Source organism: Trypanosoma conorhini (genome assembly GCF_003719485.1).
Source record: "Trypanosoma conorhini strain 025E chromosome Unknown Tco_14.4_contig_00186, whole genome shotgun sequence".
Taxonomy (NCBI): domain Eukaryota; phylum Euglenozoa; class Kinetoplastea; order Trypanosomatida; family Trypanosomatidae; genus Trypanosoma; species Trypanosoma conorhini.
The window spans coordinates 2,772-21,691 of record NW_021704274.1 but is presented as its reverse complement, the minus strand read 5'-3'; the positions used below and the strand labels follow the sequence as shown (position 1 = coordinate 21,691).

Below are 18,920 nucleotides of genomic sequence, written 5' to 3'. Positions count from 1 at the left end.
AACGCCAGGGACACTGACACGACCAAAAAGACGGCGCCAGACCCGGTCCCACATCACCACCGCGGCGAACGAGCGAGGACTGCAAGGCCTACCTCCACACCAGATGCCTAGACTAGTGCTCCCCTGTGCCTCAGCTTACCACGAGAAGCGGACCGACGACGAGCAAAAAAAAAAGAAAAAAGAAAAAACCAGCAACAACAACAACAATAAAGCAGGGCGGTAAGAGCAGCGTAATTCAAGAGCCACCACAGAGGTGCATGAAGTCCAAGGAGGTAGAATAAAGCGAGAGGCACACAGACACACAGGCTAGCCCAGCCACAACACCCCGGCGATGAATTCATAATCATAGCATAACAATCAAGGGATGGAAAGAGGCGCACTTATACACATTGATTGCCCCTGTGCGCAAAAATGGAATATCAGGGTGCGTAAAAGAGAGAGAGAGAAGAAGAAGAAGAAGCCAAGAACGCAAAAACGAAGTGTAAAAGAGGGCAGATATATATATATATATAAGATGTGCATATATGCATGCGTGTGGTGGGGGACATAATACTTGGTGAGGGGCACCCCCCACCCAGCCAAGCACACACAGAAAGAACTCAAAGACGGCCGGTCGCGTATCACTTTGTATGTTCGCAAGACACCAACAAAGGCATGTGCAGGTACATGGCACCGCAACTATTCCTTCTTCTTGACTCCTTCTTGTCAAGCTCGCACTTGAGGTGTCTTGCCCATCACTGCCGGCCAATTCCCCCTCCCGCTCATACAAATATGGCGTGTTGCCTATCCCCGCGCCCACACCAAAATGAGGGGAAAAAATGAAGCAAGGAAGGGGCTAGACAAGCCATGCGCTAACTAGCCTACATCGCACCTGACACGTGCGTCACTCGAGGAAAGGGCAAATATGTGTGATTTACACTCATATCACCATTACACTCATCCCTCACCTCAAATCTTTCGATTCCTTTACCCGCCTTTACTTTTCCTCCCCTTCAAGCCGCAGTGAACGCCCTCGTCAGAACGGAGTCATAATGAGAAACCAAACAAAATGCAGGTTTATAGTAGCGTCCTCCGCGTACACACACACACACATATATATATGTGTATAAATCGGAGGGAGAGAGAGAGACGCGGCGTGTTTTTATGTTACAATTATAATATCCTTCCCTGCTTGAGAACTAAGTGAATGCTTCCCACTTCCACTGGAGACATTAAATGATAAATCCACATCTCTCGTTACTATTATTAGGGCCGGTGGAGATGCGATAATAACGGATGATGCGAAGACCCCTCGGTCCCCTCCCCGCTCAGAGCCAAATACACACACGCACACACATGGAAAAAAAACACACACGGAGAGGGAAAAAATAAACACAATTGTATAGATTCATATAAGCGGCCACCCACGGAGACAGAAGAATAGGAGGTAGAAGGAGGCATCGGCGAACTAGCACGGGGTTTGCTGTCTTGTTACGCGTACGCCTCCTCCTCACTATCAGTAAAGCACTCCTTATTCATTCGCTTCTTCTTCTTCCTCTCCGTCTTTTACCTATTTCCCTCTCTCTCTCCCTCCGTCCTTTGTTGTTCCGTTCCATACGCTTCCCTGAGTTGCAGGTGCGGACGCCGACCAGGCTCGTCACGCACAGCACACGCCGCCCGAGTTCTGCCCCTTGCCGCGCTTACCCACAACCGCAGAAGAAACAATAAAAAAAATACATTTAAGACGGTAAAAGTTTATCTTCCCTTTGCTCCTTCCATTTTGGTCTCTCTCTTTCTTTTTCTTCTCGCTGTTGCTCACTTCTCCCTCTCCATCAGTCCCACCTCAGAGACGTGCGCGGCCCCCGCTTCTCAACGGTCCGTGGGAACACGAGTTACACACGCACTCGCAAAATGTAAACTTATATATATATACACACACACATTCATGTATATGTAATAACTTTTTTTTTCTTTTTCAATCCCCGTTATTACTTTTCAGCCACGCATCACTTCCAAGAAGTTGGCACGTGCGTGCATGCAGTTATCGCCTCTCCCGCGGTGTTGAGTTTTCGCGGTCTCTTCATTCCTTCCGTGTTTCAGTGCCAAAAGCTGCCCCACAGCTCTCCAGCCCGAGTGTCCCTCTTCCCTCCTCCTTCATCCTTCACACCCGAAGGGGACCTCGTCTGTCTAACCTCCCTCCCTCCCTCCCGTTCTTTACGCACCCGAAAACAAAAACAAAAAAAACACGGAATTTTCTTCACCACCATTTTCACCCAGTCTTCTTTTTTTCCCCCTGCCCCGGCGTTGCGTTAACTCATGTTTTTCCACGCAACTGCACCACTGGCAGCACCTGTGCGCGTTGTCAGCCCGTATGCGTGGATGCATGCAGACGACTTGGTCCCTGTTTCTTCTCTCCTTGTTTTTTTGTTTTTTTTGTTTTTTTTTCCATTTCTTCATAAGTCATCTGCCTAAGAAAACGCGGGCAGGAATACATAAGTGTGTGCGTGTGTGTGTGTGTGTGTGCAGTTCTCCCCTCGCCTCGGCCCATTCTGTTTCACGATGGAAGAACGACACGGCAGTCGCTGAAACATAAAAATAAATGAAAACTCGACATTACAGTTACGTCAAGCCGTGCATCGGGCCTGGTCCTCGTCGCAGCACATATGTAGTGCAAAGGAAAGGGGCAAGACACAGACAGAACAAAAACAAAACGGAATACAAAAACTAGCCCTTTTTTTTTTCCTCCCTCCCACCCTCTCACTTTCTTCCACCTCCTCCCTTCGTTTCATCGTTTCACTAACATCGCTTTTGCTTTTTTATTTATTTATTTTCTATTACTCCTTTTTGGGTTCTTGGTGGGTTGGGGAAGTGGCGTAGGGAACTTGCCTCCCCCAACCCCGCAGTCCCAGTCTCCCCCTCCTCCTGCCGCCGCTGGGTTGGCTGCGGTGGCGCCTGCATCCAAATACCTTCCATTTCCTTTGCGTGACTCTTCTTCGGCACGCCTCACGCCTCCTTTTTTTTTATATTTTGGTTTAAAATCCCGTTTTTTGGAGGCCTCGGGGGGGAGGACGATGGCCGCAGCGCAACGAAGGGCACGTGCGTCGCAGGAGCCAAAAGAGGGCGTGAGGGGAGTGCCTTGGGGGGAAGCCGCGGGAGCTGCTCGCCGCTCACAGCCCTACAAGTCGTCAAGAGGCACCCGCGGGGGCCCCTCGTCCTCCTTGCGTTTAAGTGTTATGATGGTGTCTGGCTTCACGCCGTAGCGGCTCACAGGCTCAAGTTCGTCGTCCAGTGGCACAGCCCCATCCACCCGCACCAGCACCTGCGAGCTTGGCGGGATTTTGTACACCTGATGCAGATATCGCTTAAACGTGTGCACACGCACATTCTGCCAGTCGCCAAATATCTCATAGCTCTGATCACCGTGGCTAACAACAATACGGTAGGCATTGATCGCCTGCGGACTAATGGAACTGAAGTTGACACTCGCCAGTGCCTCGGCTGGAAATGTCTTTGGTGTCCCTTTCACGTTAGCAAGGGCATCACTTTGTGCAATTTGCCCAGGAGCGTGACGAAACAGTTTACCATGGCGTGCGACATGACCGTGGTAGCAGGGGAAAAGGCGACATGTATGGGCGTACTTCCGTTGGTGCTTACGATCGTTGATTTGCGTGCAGAGGCCGTCCTTGGGGCAGAGAGTTAGGTCATCCCGTATCGTGCTCGTGCTACTTCCAGAAATGCTTGAGATGTCGTCGCCGCCGCTTGCGCCGGCCTTCGCTTGTCGTCCCTGCGGTTGCTGCTCCGCGACGACTCCACGCCCCCACAGCTTCCCCGCGCCGCCGCTCATGGTCATCGGCGAATTTTGCACGGGTATGATTTCGTTGTGGAGCGGTGAAGAGATGGAGAACGAAGCGGGGGAGACGAACTCGGCCCCACGAAGCCCCGACATTGGTGACCCCAAACTCTGCGGTGTCACGCGCGGGTTCGGATGCGGAGAGCGGAGGACCGCCTCATTCATTGGCGGGGTCGCACTACAAGCAAGGGCCGGTGGCATGGCAAACCCAGACGGGGCATAGCTGCCGGCAAATGTTGGCATTCCTCTACTGCCTAAGCTGCCCACGAAATCTCCCTCTTTTTTCACAGGAATGGACGCACTAGACGTAGGCCGCGTCGCAAATCGGTTTTGCTTCATGTCGCCGTAGCAGGAGCTATTGCTACTCCATGCGCATGGCGGGGATGTTGAAAGATGCGGGTCGCATGCCCTGTTACTGTGCGTAGGGCTGTGTAGGCGATAGCGCGCCTGGACGTTCAAGCGGGGGGAGCAGAGTTCCTCCTCCGCGTCATCGTGCGTGTTGCGCGTAACCACTTGCAAGGGACTCGATACCACACGTCCATTACTATTGGTAGTAGTAGTAGTAGTAATGTTAGTCTCCAACTGGTGGTGGTAGTGGCTCTCAGTACTCCCGCCGTTGCAGTAGTACCTAGCGTACAGCTGGTTAGTGCGACTGCCAACGCCGTTGCAGTACTCGCTGCCGCCACCGTAAAGAGCCACGGCGGCCGGGTCACCCCGATCCCCACATCTTGACGGCATCCGCTCCCTCCTTGCGCTCTAACAACGGCCGCTCTCGCTACCGCCTCCCTCCTCCTCTTCCTCCCGCAGTAATGGACGCTCCCCTGCCCGGGTGTTTGCTTCCGCCTTGCCCCCCTCTGCTGCTCCTCCGCCCTATCCCCCTACTTTTCGTATCGCTGCGCTTTTTTGCGGTCCCAGTGGCTGCTCGCGGCAGCCGCCCTTTTTCCCGTTGGTCCTATGAAACTGTGAAGTGTGTGTGCCGGCGGGTGTCTGTCTGTGTGTTGGGTGAATTCCAAGCGAAACACGCCGCACACTAAAGGAAAAAAAAGACAAAAAAAAACAAGGCGCCGCTAAGGCGTGCAGCAGAAATAACAAGAAGAATGAGGACAAGAGGAAAACGTGGAAAGGAGGCGCAAGCGGCAAAAAAAAAACCACACACGTGAGGGGGCGTTCAATGCAAAATCATGTGACTTAACCAAAGGTGTAAATGTATACAATATATATTTATATATATACCACAAAAAAAGCGTGGGATAAAAAAAAAGGGGGGGGGATGAATCCGCCGCGTGCATGGCCTTTGCGTGCCGCCCGGAACGACGCAGCTCACCTTGGCACGGTGAGGCGCTGAAGCAGCTCGTCCAGTCCACACGTGGCCAAGTCGGATCTGAACGCCAGGCGCACGCAGACAGCCAATGCCAGAATCCAGGAGACCGGGGTCGTGTGGGACACGGCGGCAGGGAGCTTGTGAGGGGTCGTGGCAAAACAAACGTCCGGGTCGGCGGTGGCGCAGAGGATGCGCTCAATAGCGTCTATGCTGCGCCGCACGAGGTCCTCCCTCTCAACGCCGTCTACGCCAAGGGTGAGCCACGCAGCCACACTGTCAAGGCTGCCGTCACCCCCCACCAACGCATTGAGGGCGGCAAACGAAGAGCCGTGCGTGCGCCGCAGCGCCTCCCAGCGTGCCGGGTGGCACCGCAGCCCCGGCGCAGTCCCCGTTGCCGGAAACAGTAGGGCCATCAGGCGTCCTGTCGTGGTGACGCCGCTCGAATTCGGCTCGGGAGGCATGGCAAACGCGTAGTCCACCACATGTGTGCGATACGCCTGTGCAAAGTCCCGCAGAGAGCGACCGGCAATACCCAACCACGTCAAGGCGGTGTCGAGAAGCAGGCACAAATCGTCATTGTCGTCGTCGCCGTCGTCGCCGCCGCTCCCGTCCCTAGTGGCGACAACTCGCATCACAGCGCCTGCTCGCTCCGCATCCGTGGACGACGACGCTGCGGCCGCCGTGCACGGCGGGCTCTCTCCCCTCCTGAGCCGATTTAGCCACCGCGGCACGACAATCTCCAAGAGTATTCTCGTCAGGAGCGTCTTTGGTGGGAGGAGGTACGCGTGCCGCACGTACTCCACGGCGGCCTGATCCACGAGGAATGCGAGGAAGTCGTCGAAGCACATGCCGTACTCCGCCACCCAGCTCCCCTCGCGCCGCACCAGGGACTTGAGGTACGCGACAATGCCGGCGTCGAGGCGCCGGGAGCAGTGAGTGAAGAACGCAAGCTTGCTAGAGCCAATGACGCGCAGCTGGCACTCCGTCAAAAAGAGCTCAAAGGACGGGAACAAGACAACGGTGTCGAGCGTCGCCGCAAATTCCTGCAGAAACGGAAGCGCTAGATAGTTTAGGCGCGTCAGTGACACAAACGCCTGACGCAGGACTCCCTCCACTTCTCTGCGATCCTCGACGGAGGGAACTTCCCACCCGCCATGGGACGAAACGGCGCCCGGTGCTGCCACGTAGGAGGTGGCGTCGCAGAGGCATTGCTGCAGCAACGCCGACAGGGAAGAGGCGGTGTCTGGGACGGACGCGCCTGACGACGCCGCGGTAGAGGCGCAATAATAGCTGCCTGCAGGGTCCACCGCACCATCGCCAGCGAGCCACGCCAGGCCGCCGGTCGCCGGTAATGGCGCCGCCGCAGCACCGGTGGCGGCAGAACCTGCCGAGGTCTCTTGCATCTGCCGCAGTATCGTGTTGTGAGTGCGTCTGCCGAGGCTCACGAGAGAGAGACCGACGGCAAAGCGACCCAGTATGCCCAGCCGCCGCTCCATACAACTCAGCCGAGAGTCCCAATGGGCACGGCGTGAGGCCTGCAGGGCGGCGTGCGCGATGCGATCAGATTGCTCTCCCAGCAGTGGGGCGAGGGCGAGAGCCTCGTACTCCTCCGCAACGCGCAGCTGGTCGTGGAGGGTCTCCAGGGCGTCGGTGATGCGAACAATACGCTCCATCGCCGACGACACCGTTGCAAAGTGCTGCTGTCGCCGCTCCTCCTCCACACGCACGGCCCGCCGTATCAGTGACACCTTCACGCCTTCTGCCACATCTCCGCTGTCCAGTGCGTGCAGCGTTGAGAGATGCATGCACTGCTGCTGCAGACGGCCCTGTAGGCTTCGTGTGTGCCGCCAACGACGACACGACGACAGCAGTTCTTCCCTTGAAGCCTGCTCCTGCGCCTCCAGTGTGGCACCGGCGTCCGCCGCCTCCAAGACACACTGGGCGCAAAGCCTATCACGCTGCAGCATGCCTTTGAAAAATTCCTCCAGAACCGCGCTTGCGTTTGCCACAAGTGTCAGCGGCTCCAACAAGAGCAGAAAGTTTCGCAGCGATAACCGTTCAGCCCCAACTTCGACGTCGGTTTCGGTCCGTTCGCGTTTAAAGGTGCGTATTACCTCTGCGAGTTCCTCACGAGTAGCTGCAAGGTAATCGCACGCAACGTGACGAAGCGCCAGCACTGCCGTCGCATCCATAATGGAAGGCGTCGCGGCACACCACAGCCCGTCGCCCACAGTAAAAGCGTCCCTGCGCACCTCTGCCCAAGCCTCCGCTCGTGAGAGTTCATACTGTAGACACGCGTCCCAGCAGCGAAGCGTGACGGGTCGTCGTCCCTCCGTCATTGTCCCGCGGCAAAAAAATGAACTCTTCAAAGGTCAAAACGGCATGCACTGCAGGAGGAGGAGGAGGAACGAGAAAAACAATTAATAAGCGGGAGCGGGGAAGGCCACATGCCTCCATGGGCGCGGGAACACCGTCATGAAGGCACCAGCAACAGCACCTCCCCACAACGACAGGGACGCGGAAGGAGTCTCATTCATGCAGATACTGCCGTAGTTTCATCCTCTTTGGGTCGCTTAACTCATACGCACAGAAGCACGCTGCTCCGAACTTCCTCAGCGTTACTCTGGCGCCTTTTGTTCCCCACAGATGGGGACACCTCCAACCTCAATAACGTCTACAAGGACCGTTTCTATGGATGTACGTATACAGATATACATATAAGCGTCTCAGTCTTCTGCCGTGATCACTTTCCTTCTCTCTCTCCCTCACAATTGTGAGATTGCTGTGGCGGGGGGTTGTATTCATGGCAACGGTAGGATCCGCAGGCGACAGGCATATTCGGGGGACTCCTCATTGTTGACGGCAGTTGGGTCGACCACATGTCTGTAGTGCCACGACGACCGCTCTGTTGTAGTCTTCGGCGATATCCTCCCACGCTCTGACGACCCCCCTAGCGCCGCATTGGGTCGAGACAGGCTTTGGGTCAACTCCATGTGCAACGTGTCTCGCTCAAGGGTCAGTCTGTCAATCGCGGCCCGCATATTTCGATGCAGCTCATTTATTTCGTACCTGTCCTCCGTGTCGATGGACTTGTACCGCAGCACCTCTTCCCGAAGTTGACGATTCTCCTCCACGAGCTGCCTGTAAGTGGCGGCATCCGCGGCAGCACCTGACGCAATTCGCGCCGGCGGAGAGCCCTTGTCGCAAGACGCAGGGGCCGAAAACAGGGATTGGGGTTCACTTCTGCGGCCCACCCACGGCGTCGCAGCGGCAGTCGCGGGAGCTGTGGACGCGCGTGCCTCCAGAAAGATGGAGTAGAGAAGCCTGGAGCCGTAGTTCGCCTCAATGGTGATCGCGGCCCTCACCCCACGCTCCACCTCCTCAAGCGTGCGTCGCTCCGCCGCAAGCCGCATCGCCCGCTCCACACACAGCAGTCGCCGCAGTTCCGCAACTGTCGTCGGCTCCATGGCAGACGTGCTGCTTCCCTCAGCCCTCAACACCCCGACACCTGGAGGACGCAGATTGTGCTCGCTAGTACGCAGCGAGGGGGCTGCCCCGTCCTTGCCTTTCAGCCGCCTACCCCGCTCCGTCATCGATGCAGAGCGCGAGGCGTTGCGCCGTACAAAGGCAGGCGATTGATAATCAGCAACTGTGGGGTTTTGTTGAAAGCACTGCATGTACGGATTATCTGTCGGGGCCGCACCGGAGAGGGAAGTTGTCGGGCTGCGGGTTGACGGCGCCCAGCCGCCGTGATGTGGCAGCGCACGGTGTGGCCCGACAGGTTCCATGTCTTTGGAGGCAAATGCGCCGTCCGCAGGGGAACCGAATGCCCGACGCTGTTGTGGCGGCTGTGGAGCGTTCCGCTCAGCCGGCGGTGACGCGGAAAAAGTTGCCCCTGCCGCACAGATGCACACACAAACGGCGATAGTAATGAAAGAAAGAGACGCAGCGAGAGAAGCGGAAAGTGACGAAGAGAAAGGTCAAATGAAGGCACTAGCGCAAATGAGGCATCGGTAAGAAGAAAGGCACTGGACGTGAGGAAACGAAGAGTGCGAGAGAAGTTGTGTCTGTCAAACCGCAGGCTTATTGTATTTGCAAACTATATATGTATATATTAATTGTTGCTTAATGCGTTGCAGAAAAATGAACTGTCCCATAAGTCATGGGCCCTCAGCCGGCCGGAAGCAGCTACGCAGGGATGCGGCGGGCCAGTACGCCGTACATCCGCGGCGAGACGGCGCCGTCAAAGAGCGGCACGAGCGACACAACAGAGCCACGGCAGCGTGGATCCCGCCGCAGCGCCTCGGATAAAAAGAGGGCTCGGTCCAGCAACAGCAGCGCCTCGACAAGATGACACATCCACATCCGCAGCACCGTCATGCCGAGAAACGGGGCAAAGTAGGCCGCGAAGAACTCCCGTCCGATTTCGGCCGCCGCTGCCACGTTCGTGTCGGAGGCCAAAAAGGCACTTTGTGCCTCGCGGCAGGAAGAGCAGACGTGTTGCTGCAGTGTGGCGTGCGTCCCCCGCGCCGTCGCGGCTTCGCCTGGGAAGTACTCGCGGCACACCTCCACGTAGAGCGCCTCCATCGTTATGGTGCTTCGTATTTTGGCAATTCGGCGCAAAAACGCCGGCTCCAAGTGCGGCGCCTCAGCGAATGGGCAACACGGCACCGCCGGCGCCGGCGCCGACGCGGCCGAGGCACGGTGCCAGCGTTCCCGCAGGCGTCTCCAGAAGAGTTTCAGGAGACTACGGTAAAAAAGCGCACAGACGGAGGCGCGATGGCCGCCGGTGGAGACGGTGGACCACATATCAAACGGCTGGGTGGCGAGGAGGAGCGAGAGGTGCTCCGTTTGCCACCCGCGCCCTCGCAGCTCACGACTGAGCGGAAACCCGTCATGCGTAATCGCGTGCCAGCAGCAACTCACAAGCAGCAGCCCGCGCGACGCGCTCTCCGCGAAGAGGCGGCACACGCTGGAGCCCAGGTCGCCGCAGGGGTGAAGTCCGATCATGACAACGTTGCGCAGGTCTGGTACGTGGACAGCGGGCATGCGTGGGGAAACCGGCGGCACCACGCGCAGCACCACGGCCAACTTCATCTCCCACGCGTCTGCCGCAGGCGGAAGGCGGAGTGCCTCAACGGAGTCTCCATCTTCCCGCTGTGGGCCACGACAACACCCCAGCAGCGTCACGGCCTCCTTTAGGCTCCCATCGTCCCTGATGACAAAGTGGCGATTGGCGGCGTGATCGTAGCCAACGACGGTGAGGGACGTCTGCACGTACCGGTGCACGGCGGCGTCTGAGGCACCTGCACCCTCCACAGCCCCTTCCACCACCAGCGGTTGTTCTTTTTCTTCCCCCTCCTCTTCGTGCTGTTGCGGGGGCGTCACCGGGGGCTGCTGCTTCCGCCGCTGGACGGGTAGAAGCACCTCCGCACGCGTGCCACGCGGCAACTGCAGGTTCGTTAGGCACTCATACGTGCTCAAGGCATCGCGTAACTTGCCCCGTGGCGCCTCGCCCGACAAGCAGCCCTTTTCCGACGCAACGCGACTTCGCTTCGCCGACGTCGTGTCTTCCGCGGCCGCCTTGGACGTGTAAAGCACCTCGTCCGTAAAGAAGGCGGCGATGACCTTTTCGTTAAAGGCCTCCACCGAGAGTGCGTGGTTCCACACCTCCACGGTTTCCTTCGACGGCAGCCCCGCCAGCACCGTCGCGTCGTCGGTGTCGAGGTGGCGCCGTGCGTGTCGCATGATCGCCATGGCGGCCCCGCGTCGTGCGATGAAAGGGCAGATGCGGCACTGAAGCTTCGCACTCCCGTCGACGGCGCTTGCGGTTCGCGGTGCCGCCGCATCCGAGGGCGTCTCGTGGGAGAGGCGGACGTGGCCCCGCAGCACCTCCGCCCAGTTCATGCGGGGCCCGACCCGGCAGGCAACCGTCGCCATGTGACCACGTGGTTCGTACATCAAGTTGAGCATCTCGCGGCCCGCGGAGGCCCCCTGCGCCGCGTCCACGCGAAGTCGCCCCTGCAGCAGAAACTCCACCCGCTCCACCGCCCGCTCCTTGTGTGCGGGGTTGCAGTCGAGCCCAATCACCTGCAGCCCATCACACAACGCGAGGGCGCGTGAGACGTAGCCTTTGCCTTCACCGACATTAAAAACGGTTTCCACCGGCTCCAGCGGCGGCGCTCCAGCGTCACTCGGGGCGGAATTGCAGCACTTGACGAGGTCCACAATCGTCTCCCGCATCACACTCACTTCGTGCTGCTTCTTCGTCCCCATGCCGTGCCCCAGCACCGCCTCCATTACCCGAGCACGACGATGCTGCTCTCTCGCATCTGCATCCACGTGCCCGGCATGCGACGACGCCAACGAGGTTGCCGCAACAGACACCTCCTGCGCGGTGCGCAGCGTCAGACTCGCCGCATCATTCCCCAGGCGTCGCTGCCGATTCAGCTGCAGTGCCTTTGTTTCCAAAAAAAACTCGTGCAGGCTCGCCGCAGCCCCTGCTGGCGGGCCGTCATGAATGATGGAGTGTAACTCACCTAACAGTGTGTTATCGTCTGAGACCAGCGTTGAGAAGGCCTCGCAAAGGCCCCGCATGTACGCCACCTCCTCATCCCGCACGGCGCTGCCGTCCAGGTGCGCCAACCGCTCCGCCGCATTGGCAGTGGGCTCTCGCTCTTCATGAAGGAATAGTATGCGGAAAAAGTTCTCAGGGTGGTACTGAATAAGACGCGTTCTGCAGAGAAAGGCCGCAAGCCGGTCAATGTAGGCCTGTAGCCGCGGATGCTGCTCAGCTGCGGCGTGAGCGTCGTAGCCAAAGACGCCGTAGGCCTCCACGTCACTGTCTGGCGGAGAAAAGGCAGAAGGCAGCGGAAGCAGCAGACGGTGGGCCATCAGCAACTACCCCCTGCAGAACCCGGCAGACAGCATTGCACAGTACAAGCGTATGTATATATATATATATATATATACAGAAGCAACCAAAGCAATGAAAATGAAAAGAAAATACTCAGTGGCGGCGGAGACGGGGGAAGAGCGATAGCGCAAGACAATTACAGCAAAGACCAGCATACACCGGGCACAAGCTTCATCCAAGAAAACAAAAACAAAAAAACCCAATGACAAACAAAACAAAAAAGTGGAACGGCACTCCAGAGGCAATTCCAAGACGTGGGGCGGCGGCAAACTCCCAATGATGGACTCACACTTGTGAGACCGCAAGGCACGCTACGAGGGAGCGGAGACAAATGCACCTCTCGGGCAAAGGCGCGTATGTAGTAGAGGCCACTGCATTCAGAGGCCGTTCGTAACCTATCAGAGAAACCGCGCGACTGAGCAGTCATGGCACTCGCCAGATCCAAACTTCGACCGCAATTTTTGAGCTGCGACACACAGACAAATGCAACGTATTAAGGCATATCTTTTGCGTTGGTGAGGGGTGCTCCTTCTTGCGGCTATTATCTACCAAAAACTTGGGCCCGGGGCACGCCAAACGTCGGCCGGCGTCTTTATCCAGCCAGTCCTTGTTGTCCACGGCAATCTAGCTTGGATTGAGGCATGTATCTGTGTGTGTGTGTGGTGCACACAAAAAAAAACTACTCGAGAGGCTGGGTACATGCACGCTTCTCTTCCTTTGTTAATTTTTTTTCATTTTGGTTTGCGTAAACCATATCGCCTCGCATCACCTAAGTGGCGTTCCTCCTTCATTCATACTTACAGGCCACAGTAGCTTCACCCCAGGTATGGATTATCAAAAATGCGGGCCGCAAGCGGGTCCCCATTCTTCGTTTTTCTTGGTTCCTTCTCCCTTCCGCTTTGTTTTTATTTTTTCCTTTTTTTTTGGTGCGCTTCAAAGGGCATGTGGGCAAATGTATGTTCAGTCGCCCCCTCGCTGAGGGGCTTTCTTAGGCATCGACAGGGGGGGTTGGCGTTGCACCAACGCACTCGCGTAAGCAGTCGGTGTATGCAGTGTACTCCTCCGGCCTAAAGCAGGCAAAGCAGCAGAGGTCAAACGCGGCGGTGTGTTTCTTCAGGTACTCCACGGTTTCGTTCACGGCGATGCGAGTGGCGGAAAGCAGCGGGTAGCCGTAGACGCCAGTGGCCACGCAACAGAACCCGACTGTGCGCAGTCGGTTTTGGTGCGCCAGCGAAAGGACGGAGCGGTAACAGCTTCGCAAGCACTCCGGTTTTTCCAGCGTGGGCCCCACCGTGTGCAGCACGTAGCGGGCGGGGAGCATGTAGCCCTTCGTGAGCCTGCACTGCCCAACCCTGCAGCCCTCAAAGGTGGCACACTCGCGCCTGAGCAACGGACCAGCCGCCGCATGTATCGCCCCATCAACGCCCCCACCCCCAAGGCAGCGCGTGCTCGCCGCGTTCACGATGGCGTCCAGCTGCAGGTTTGTCACTGCTCCCTTGTAGAGGGCGATGTGCCGCAGGATGCGGTGCGACGGATCCACGGGCGGCAGGTCGCCCAGTGTGACAGGGTGCGGCACGGCGCAGCGCCAACCAGCGAGGGCACTGCGGTCGACGGTCATCCACCTCTCAATGGGCATGTCGAACATCGCCTTTTCGGCGGGCGAAAGCGGCGCCGCGAGTATTTGGGCACGGGAGGGTGAAATGCGTCTCGCCTGGTTTTGCGACGGAACAGGCTCCGCCGCGGAGTACGTCACAAACTTGACTGGCGTCCCTGCACCCCCCTCCTCTGCCCCCGCGCTCCTGTACGGCTCTCTCGCAGGCGCTGCCCCCTCCGCAGCTGCCTGCCCCCCCGGGCGTTCCCCTGGAGTTGGTGCTTTGTCCATGTGTCAGTCTTCGCTAAGCGCGTGGGCGTGCAACAACCAGCAACGCAGGAAAACACGGAGAGGAGACGATCATCGCCAAAGTCGGCTCCATCGCTGCCGCCACCCACCGCATGCATGACGCAGAGAAAGGAGGGGGTGCACAAACCCCCACAGCAGCAACAAGACACAAATAAAGAAGAAATACACGGGTGAGGACGTGCATCCAAACAATGCCCCGCTTTCTGCCTCTGTCTCTCTCAATTCCGTTAGTTCCTTCCTGTGATTGTTTCTTCTCGACGCTCTCACTGCGGTGGTGGCGGTGGAGAAACAGTTCAGTTGTTCCTCCCGCACGAAAGGGGAGGGAGGGAGGGGAGGGGGAGGGGGGGGGGAATAAGGCAAAGCTACACGTAGGACGCGAAGCAGAATCACACAGGCTCGCACTAATGTGCCTGCTCATATACCGTGGGACACACGAAATAGGACCCCATAAAACAAAACAAAAGAGAAAAAAAAACACCGGCAAGCGACGCCTTGGTTATACAATACTGCCAGACAAACAATTACAAACTGAAGACGACAAGACAAAAAATATATATATATTTCTGCGCGGAAGTCAAAAACCGGGGAAAACGCTTGGCGAACAATGTAGGCAAAACAACACAAGCTTGATACTGGAGAGATGCATAAAGGAGAGAGGAGAGGAGGGAAGAGGCTGAACAAGAGGAAAAAACATCGTTGTGTGACTTTCAAACCTCAAATGCCGAACGCAAAGCCACACGAAGTTACATTCATCGCGTGAAGCACTTGTACACAAATCCCTCCGCTGGGTCGTACTTAAAGTCGTTGAATCCGGTCGGGTGGGAGAACAACAACGTGCGTGCCTCCGCCCGCTGGTGCGTCGACTCACTTTCAACGATGCCCATCATGTGAAGCAAGGAAGACTGCAAAATCGTCGCAAACACCACCGAACTCGTGTAGGGATGCGTAAACTTGGATGTAATGCATACATCGATGTGATCGTTCTTGACCATGTACCCTATCCCAAAGCCGTCGCCTACGACGGGGCCAAAGCCAAAGAGGCTCAGGCTGCTGCTTCCGCAGTGGGAGGTGGACATGTTCCAGTGAGCACTGCGCTTAAAAACGGGGTTTTCAAAGATGTCAGGGAGCGGGATGCCGTGCTTCACGGCCTGTAGGCGCAGGCCAAGAAGGTGGCGGTCAATTCCGTGTGCCTTTTTGGCAAGTAGCATGTTCTCTGAGTGCTGTCGCATGGCCTCCCACATCAGTGCGCGCTGCGTGGGCAGAATCGATCCGACGGGCTCGGAAAAAATAGGCTCACCGCTCATGCGGCAGAAATCCAATGAGGCTCGTGTGGCGCTCCTCACACACTCTGTTCGGCCGTGCAGAAATGTTCGCGTGCTCGCCGCCTCATACGTGGCCCCTGCCCGCCCCAAAAGACGGTAATACGTCAGCTGAAACGCAAGCTGAAGAAAAGCGTCAGGGGAGGCCTTTACGCCTTTTATGCGAGCCCCACCGAAGTGACGAAACCGCAATACCGCCGTCTCATTCACCTCAATCATCTTCTTGTAGTCACTGAAGGCTCGCTTCATGGTGTCGTTGACTGTGCCGTCCAACAACCACGCCAGTTCCGTGAAGAGTGCGGCGGCCCGCAGGCGTCGAGACGCGTCTGTCGCAAGCTCCGCAATGACGTCCTCCGTGAAGACGTGTTCGCAGTCCGACTGGTACATGCGGTCGGCCAGCCGCAGCGTTGCCGTGCCGTCCGCAACGGAGTGCTCCCAATTCGCGCCGGCCCAACCATCGCGTGTCACAATAATGTTGTGTCGATCAAACCAGCGGTTGGTGCCGCTGCCGTGAAGGAAGATCCGGGCGGCCTCGTCGGAGGTCACCACCTCCACGCTATCAAGCGCGATACAAATAATGGCTGACTGAATCGCACGCAGTGTGTTGTAGTTCCCAAGCTGCTTGAGGTGTTCTCGGGCCTCAAACCAGTCGGTGCGGTTCATCGTGGTCAGCAGCCCAACAGGTGGGCCTGGCTCTTCGGCGGTAACCACGCGTTCCTCAATAAGTTTGAGCGCCACCAACAGCTCCTCCACCTCCACGATCGTGTCGTCGTCTCTTATAACGTTTAATTGGAAAAACCGGTTGCGTTGAATGACAATGCAGTGTCGCGGCGGGTCTGGAGAGGAAACGTATTCCACGCTTTTAGACTCCAACTCATCCCTTGATAAGGCAGGAATTTCACAGTAGCACACCTTGCGATCACGCCGCCTCCCCGGCACCCGCGAGGTGCAGCAGAGAAACCGATTCTGGCACATGCAAACGGGTTTGTCGCGCTCAAACTCACACAGCAAGTTGTCTTGACGAATGTCTATGTGGTAAGAGACCGCGCCGTGAAGCAGACTTGCGGCACGCCCAAGCTGTGTCATGGCCTTCTTATTCGGATGGGCACTGAAGCCAAAGAAATAGTTTACGTTAATGGGAATAGGATCGCGTGGACAGAGGTAGGCGTCATCCCAGAACTCCTCCAGCCAACTTGGCTGCCCGCATCGCTGGTCCCACTCGCGAAGGAGGGCGTCAAGCTTCTCCCCAACACCCCCCGCCGCCTTGAACTCGCCGATAAGTTTCACGGCGACAAAGTACTCCTCGGCGGAGGCGATGGCCTCAATAGATTTGAGAAACCGACTGCACGTTTCCTCGATTGTCGGGATTGGCAAACGCGGCAGCCGGGACTGATGCTGTACCATCTGTAAGTCGTCCCTCGACGGAAGCCGCTCCTTCATGTCGACAGGGTCGGTGTAGCCGTAGGCACTGAAACACTCCTTCGTGTGCGTCCGCCCTGGCGGCGTGACGGTAACCGGGGAGCGTGTGGCCACATAATACTCCTGCGGTGCGTCAAGGTACGCAGGGGCGCGGCTGCCCGAGCCGGCAAACCCCAACGCAAAGGGTTGCTCGGGCAGCTTTGTTGACAAATGTCTATCCATTATTTTTTTTTTATGATACGTGTCCCTTTTTCGCTTAAACACGCGGCTTCGTGCCTTTTGCTTTTTCTTTTGTGCTGAGGTGGGGGAGTATAGCGACCCCCCCCCCCACGAGAGCGAGAGAGAAAGTGAGAGACGCTTTTACGCGTAACGGTGTGGGGCGCAGAGTTTCGCTCCTAACCGGCTTTTTTTCATCTCTCTCTTCGTTTCTTAACGCGCGTGTGCGCCACGATGATGTTCATTCCGTAGGCGTGAAGTTCACAGGGTTGCACGGGCACCGACGAGGTTGAGGGCCCGCGAGTGAGGCGGGGCGGTGACACGCCTGCGGCCCCGGCGGGAGAGACGATACGGCAGAAGAAAAAAAAGAGAGAGAGAAAGTAATAATAACAAAAACAGTAATAATGTCTACAACAGCGTGGAGACAAACGGCAGGCGAGGCGCCCTCAACGACGCACCCACCCACTCCCTTTTTTAGCTCCCTCTTCTCATCCCTCCCCTGGCCGCCGCCTCCCCTCCTCGCACCTCCGCCCGCTTCTTCTCACACGAAAGCGGTGGAGCGAGAAAAACGCGAGGCCGACGGAGCGGCACTGCCCCACTCCCATCTGTATCACGTGACCCCTTCCGCAGCCAAATCTAATTCGCTTGGATGTCTCCTGCAGTTTGTGTTGCTGCTCCTGCCCCTTCCGGCGGAGCTCCGCGCGCGCCCTCAGACCGCCCGTCGCCTCCTTGCGTGCCTGCCCCCGGATTCGTCTACCGCTTGCGAAAGTCCTCCATGGAGAACTCCTTCGGTCGCGGGATCTTCTTCATGCTGTACTCCTTTGAGCCAATGTAGTTGGCCTCGGCCCTGGCGTCCAACCAGTTGTTCTGCGCCCGGCCGACGAGCTCCGACATCTCGCTGGGCGTGAAGGCAACTTTTTGCGTCTGGCGATTGACCGACCCACGGCCCCGCTGCTCCCCAACCATCGCCCCTGGCGTGCGCATCTCCTCCATAGTCCTGCGGTACTCCTCCGAGAGGAACGCCAGCAGCCACGCGGCTCCCAGCAGGAAGAGCACATGGATATTTACGTGCGCAATGGAGAAGCGCGGGTACTTCTGGTAGTGCTTCCACCACGACACGCTCTTCTTCACCTGCACAACGTTATACCCGAAACGAGGGCTTAACTTGCCATCGGGCGGAGGCGGCGTGGTGTACGCTATCTCGCCCGTCGGCCACTGCACGCGGGAGACAATGAACTGTCCCTTGTCATCAACGATAGGTTCCGTCAAGGGGTCGCCAGACGCGTTCTGCACCCATCGCAGTGGCTCAACATCCGTCGCTCGCTCGCCTTGTTGAAGAGGCGCGCTGGTGTCCCTGGTGGGGTCCTCGGGGGGCGGCGGGGCGGCGGCATCGGCATCCAACGGCGCGGAGGATAAAGGAGACGCGGGCGGCGCAGTGACTGAGACGTCCGCGTGGCCGTCGCTTTGCTGCTTGGATGTCGTGTGCGACCGTTTAGCCACCTGCGTGCTGCCGAGGAACGCCAGACGGTGGAGGCGGTTTCCCACGGCAGGGGCAAAGTAACAAGTACGACACATCATCATCATCCAAATCGCCATGCACGCATGAATTTGACGCTCCTGCAGGCCCCTTGTAAAACTAAACACAAACGTAAAGATCTTCTTCTGCAGGCAGTTTTGGCTGGCGCGTGCGGAGGAAGCCCTCCAGCCCCAACACGACAATGCAGGCGGGGAAGAAGAGAAGGAGGAGACACACCTCAGACTTCATCCGGCAGCCCACGCACGTATACATGGATGAACACATTACACTTATCTTTGGGTACTCTGCACGTCATCGCGTTAGTGACCACAGCAGGGGGAGGCAATAACGTCAAGAGACGAGAGAGAGAGAGAGAGAGAGTCTCACTTTCTTTTTTTTGTGTGTGTGGGTGTATGTTTTTTATTAATAATTCCTTCCTGCAGATCTCTCTCTCTCTCACTCTTCCTTCCTTTCTCTTTTTCAC

At 57.4% G+C, this 18,920-nt stretch overlaps 7 protein-coding genes across 7 annotated transcripts, besides 17 other annotated features; all 7 read right to left on the bottom strand.

Moving 5' to 3' along the window:
* Positions 1-163: 163 nt before the first annotated feature.
* Positions 164-210: a microsatellite.
* Positions 211-432: 222 nt separating this feature from the next.
* Positions 433-460: a microsatellite.
* A 35-nt stretch (positions 461-495) lies between these two features.
* Positions 496-526: a microsatellite.
* A 980-nt stretch (positions 527-1,506) lies between these two features.
* Positions 1,507-1,545: a sequence feature (GA-rich).
* A 218-nt stretch (positions 1,546-1,763) lies between these two features.
* Positions 1,764-1,809: a sequence feature (GA-rich).
* A 586-nt stretch (positions 1,810-2,395) lies between these two features.
* Positions 2,396-2,424: a microsatellite.
* A 51-nt stretch (positions 2,425-2,475) lies between these two features.
* Positions 2,476-2,502: a microsatellite.
* A 289-nt stretch (positions 2,503-2,791) lies between these two features.
* Positions 2,792-2,815: a microsatellite.
* Positions 2,816-3,154: 339 nt separating this feature from the next.
* Positions 3,155-4,567, bottom strand: Tco025E_03882 (uncharacterized protein; the record flags this gene model as incomplete). The annotated part of the gene is made up of 1 exon (XM_029370799.1): positions 3,155-4,567. One exon carries the CDS (start codon positions 4,565-4,567, stop codon positions 3,155-3,157), a length of 1,413 nt encoding a protein of 470 aa, XP_029229078.1.
* Positions 4,568-5,030: 463 nt separating this feature from the next.
* Positions 5,031-5,061: a microsatellite.
* An 88-nt stretch (positions 5,062-5,149) lies between these two features.
* Tco025E_03881 (uncharacterized protein) lies at positions 5,150-7,489 on the bottom strand (the record flags this gene model as incomplete). Its single annotated transcript, XM_029370798.1, has 1 exon — positions 5,150-7,489. The coding sequence occupies one exon, from the start codon at positions 7,487-7,489 to the stop codon at positions 5,150-5,152; it is 2,340 nt and encodes a 779-aa protein (XP_029229077.1).
* A 462-nt stretch (positions 7,490-7,951) lies between these two features.
* Positions 7,952-8,938, bottom strand: Tco025E_03880 (uncharacterized protein; the record flags this gene model as incomplete). Its single annotated transcript, XM_029370797.1, has 1 exon — positions 7,952-8,938. The coding sequence occupies one exon, from the start codon at positions 8,936-8,938 to the stop codon at positions 7,952-7,954; it is 987 nt and encodes a 328-aa protein (XP_029229076.1).
* Positions 8,939-9,338: 400 nt separating this feature from the next.
* On the bottom strand, positions 9,339-12,044 carry Tco025E_03879 (uncharacterized protein; the record flags this gene model as incomplete). The annotated part of the gene is made up of 1 exon (XM_029370796.1): positions 9,339-12,044. The coding sequence occupies one exon, from the start codon at positions 12,042-12,044 to the stop codon at positions 9,339-9,341; it is 2,706 nt and encodes a 901-aa protein (XP_029229075.1).
* Positions 12,045-12,095: 51 nt separating this feature from the next.
* Positions 12,096-12,121: a microsatellite.
* A 122-nt stretch (positions 12,122-12,243) lies between these two features.
* Positions 12,244-12,287: a microsatellite.
* Positions 12,288-12,964: 677 nt separating this feature from the next.
* Positions 12,965-12,991: a sequence feature (A-rich).
* Positions 12,992-13,054: 63 nt separating this feature from the next.
* Tco025E_03878 (Appr-1-p processing domain-containing protein) lies at positions 13,055-13,948 on the bottom strand (the record flags this gene model as incomplete). Its single annotated transcript, XM_029370795.1, has 1 exon — positions 13,055-13,948. One exon carries the CDS (start codon positions 13,946-13,948, stop codon positions 13,055-13,057), a length of 894 nt encoding a protein of 297 aa, XP_029229074.1.
* Positions 13,949-14,282: 334 nt separating this feature from the next.
* Positions 14,283-14,316: a microsatellite.
* A 284-nt stretch (positions 14,317-14,600) lies between these two features.
* Positions 14,601-14,639: a microsatellite.
* A 76-nt stretch (positions 14,640-14,715) lies between these two features.
* Tco025E_03877 (putative choline/carnitine O-acetyltransferase) lies at positions 14,716-16,926 on the bottom strand (the record flags this gene model as incomplete). The annotated part of the gene is made up of 1 exon (XM_029370794.1): positions 14,716-16,926. One exon carries the CDS (start codon positions 16,924-16,926, stop codon positions 14,716-14,718), a length of 2,211 nt encoding a protein of 736 aa, XP_029229073.1.
* A 109-nt stretch (positions 16,927-17,035) lies between these two features.
* Positions 17,036-17,059: a microsatellite.
* Positions 17,060-17,673: 614 nt separating this feature from the next.
* Tco025E_03876 (uncharacterized protein) lies at positions 17,674-18,516 on the bottom strand (the record flags this gene model as incomplete). Its single annotated transcript, XM_029370793.1, has 1 exon — positions 17,674-18,516. One exon carries the CDS (start codon positions 18,514-18,516, stop codon positions 17,674-17,676), a length of 843 nt encoding a protein of 280 aa, XP_029229072.1.
* A 274-nt stretch (positions 18,517-18,790) lies between these two features.
* Positions 18,791-18,817: a microsatellite.
* A 63-nt stretch (positions 18,818-18,880) lies between these two features.
* Positions 18,881-18,913: a sequence feature (GA-rich).
* Positions 18,914-18,920: the final 7 nt, after the last annotated feature.